This window comes from Morone saxatilis, unplaced genomic scaffold (genome assembly GCF_004916995.1).
Source record: "Morone saxatilis isolate NCDOM2014 unplaced genomic scaffold, NCSU_SB_2.0 Contig14, whole genome shotgun sequence".
NCBI lineage: Eukaryota > Metazoa > Chordata > Actinopteri > Moronidae > Morone > Morone saxatilis.
The window spans coordinates 21,967,332-21,970,668 of record NW_023339696.1 but is presented as its reverse complement, the minus strand read 5'-3'; the positions used below and the strand labels follow the sequence as shown (position 1 = coordinate 21,970,668).

General features: G+C 36.7%; 1 protein-coding gene across 1 annotated transcript in view; it reads right to left on the bottom strand.

Moving 5' to 3' along the window:
* stx1b (syntaxin 1B) overlaps positions 1-3,337 on the bottom strand; it is a 22,525-nt gene that overhangs the window by 3,110 nt on the left and 16,078 nt on the right. The window contains exon 6 of the mRNA XM_035654267.1: positions 1,941-2,049. Coding sequence (XP_035510160.1) covers positions 1,941-2,049 — 109 coding nt within the window. The remainder of the gene's footprint in view (positions 1-1,940; positions 2,050-3,337) is intronic.

Here is a 3,337-nt window from a genome sequence, read left to right as displayed (position 1 = left end):
GTGGGGCGGGGGGGGGGGCATTGATGAAGGACCACTGGTTCAGTCACATTAACAACCGTAGCTGGAGCCTGTCGCAGCAGAGGTGTGTCAGCTCAGAGTTGTGATTTATTATTAAAAGAATAAAAGTGTTTGGACCACAGGGATAAGTTACTGTATATAAGAGCATAACTGATGCTGCGTTCCCACCACAAGCAGATAAAATGATGTGTAATGGAGTTTTTATTAGTTTCACTGTTAGTTTCTGATCATAATATTGGAGGCATTATAGATATATACATTATTCTTATTATTACAGGAATATGTATTACAATACAAACAAACATAAACATATTCACCAGCACCTCGTTGTCCTTCTTGTGCTCACAAATTTGACCAAACTGACAAAACTAAAGACATTTCCTGTATATTTTAATTTTATTTTAGTTTGTTTTGGAAGTTCACAGTCAGTCAGTTTTTATTGATTGCAGCCATTTTGTGACACAATCCAGAACTTATTAATTTATTTCAATATCGATCTGTCTTACTACGATGTGACACAATAACTGAAACTACTGCAAATAAACTCATATAACCGATAAGCTATGAGATGTACATATTGGAAAGAAAAGAGTGAAGCAGTTTACAGCATCCACTTCTGTCCCCTGATGATGGGTCTTTGATTGTTGCCGTAGTTAGTAGTCCAAACTGGTTACTGTATGTCCTGAGTTACTGCTGCAACCTTGTCCACAAACAGAACCAGAACCAGGTTCAAGGATCCGGATTTGTGTTAATGGACCTGATGTGAATCGGGTCCCTCAATATTATTTTATTTTCCTGTTTTTAATTGGAACAATAAAGAATAAAACAGCAAAAACATGAATTTTTGTGCAGAACTGAACCAGCTGCAGAACAATCTGCTCATTTCTGCTGCATTTTTCAAACATTCAAATATTATATTAATAAAACAATGTAAAGTCTGTGAGTGAAGGTCAGAGCTGCAGTCGCTGTTTATCTGTCTGCATCAGCTTAATGTGTGTGTGTGTGTGTGTGAGTGTGTGTGTGTGTGAGCGTGTGTCTGTGTGTGTGTGTACTATGATGTTTATGACCTTGTTTATTGTTTCAGAGACTTCAGACTGAATCAATTCTGTTTTTTTTGGTGTTGATCTCTTTACAGTGAAAACGTCTTTGTCTCAGCTTTTCATTAAATTATATATATTATTGTCTTTTTACTTATTATTATTTAATTGCATTCATGTTTTAAATTGAATATAAGACTGTAGGAATCCGTCTAGTGCAGGGGTGGGTGACCCTGCCGCTCTCCAGTGGCTCCTGTGACTTTAACAAAGAATTATATGGAAATAAATTCACATTTTCATTTCACATTCTCCAAATGTCACCATTTCACACCAAATTAAAAAACACGTCTCAGAGGAGATTTGTTTGCTTTCATAATGTCCTAATGCAATGGAATTGTTGTTCACTGCTCCAGTAAATAGGACGAACTTTAGATACGACTTGAAACCGGAGATATTTCTAGTTCCCTCTGCTCAGAGAGCACTTGGGCTCTGCTACAACACAGAGAGCTAACGTTATGCTAGCAGCCAGAGAGCTAACGTTACGCTAGCAAGATTCAAAGTCAGTAACACTGCGTACAGTCGACAAACTGTAAATATAATCTGACAGTTTAACAACAAGACCAGCAGCTATCGGTCAGGTCTTTAACAAATCAATATCGAGATTTTCACTAACAATAGCTCATGTGTGCCAACGGACGCAGATATCACATATTCAGATTTCAATTAATTTTATTAATTTAGACAGTTTTACTGGAACTACTTAGTATGTGTCCTACATCAGGAATTAATGGACACCCAGCAGCCAATCAGAATGCAGTATTCAGCCAGACCATGATAGTATGAGGTAGTATGAGGCAGTATGAGGCAGTATGAGGCAGTACTCACTGATCTCCAGCTGTCTCTGGATGCGGTCCTTGCAGCGGTCACGGTACTTGGACTGCGTGGTGTTGTACTCAGTCATCACCTCCACAAACTTACGTGACAGCGTCGAGTGCTGCAGGACAATGAGAGACAGGAAGCAGAGAGAGAAAGACAGGAAACAGACGGACAGACAGAAAGCAGAGAGAGAGGAAAAAAGGTCACTTTACAGGTTCAGATATTTAATTATAACAACTATAACAACGTATTTTTTGTCAAATTTTGGTAAATAAAATCTAGATATTTGAAGCAACTTAAGCTGTCAAAAAATAGATTCTAATATAATATTATAATGTTATTTATATAATTTAAAAACTATATATAAAGTAGTAGTGTAACGATTTTCTCACGACTTTAATATAATAAGATTGAAGGCTGAAAAATATTCCTCAGAATCTATAAAATATATTTTCCTCATTAAATTAAAGAATCCTTTATTATTTCTGAGGTTTAAACTGTGTTAAACTTTGTATTATTTCCTGTTCCTTGATACATGCTGATCAAAAAGAGCATCGCGATTCACCATCTCTGATATACAGTGAATGAAAAGCACTTCTTTCCGTCAACTGCAAACAGTTTTATATTGTATATATTTATTTTTATATATAGTGTATTATAAATATAGTATATTTTTATTTCATTACTTTAATTCTGTTTTCTTGCTCTGTGTCAATCTGAATAAAGGAACATCTTATTATGATGTCATCAATAATGTGTGATCAATCATCACTGAAGAGAAAAATGCAATGTAATGTAATGTGTGTGTGTGTGTGTGTGTGTATGTGTGTGTGTGTGTGTGTGTAAGTGTGTGTATGTGTGTGTGTGTGTGTGTGTGTGTGTGTGTGTGTGTTTGGTTGTGTGGGTTTGTTTGACTTCGGGGACAATGTTTCAGCAGTTAAACTGGCGGACGGCTTGACAAAAGAAGGGACGGAAAGCTGTGTCCCTGTTAGTCTCAGGAAATGAATGTAAGTGTGTTTATTTATTTACGATGGACAACTGTGCTTTAATCAACATTTACAGTTAACACTTCAGCGTAATTGTGCCAGAGTTTGCACATCCTGTGATTAATGTCATTCAAACAAACTACAGACCAGTAAAAGTACTCTCTTAATGTGCAACTGTGTAACACTGATTATGTGTTAATGTGTTTGGTTGTGTAATGTGCTGGTGCTGCAGTTCTCTCTCCTCCCACTGGGAGGCAGCAGAGAGCACAGTGATGGGGGAGGCAGCAGCCAATGACAGAGCAGAATACTGCAGGGTCAGACAGTACTGATGCTGTTATATATCAGATTATTCTGATATTTATGTAGGAGCTCATTTTTAACTAATGATTATTTTTACTGCTGATTATTGATCCATTAATC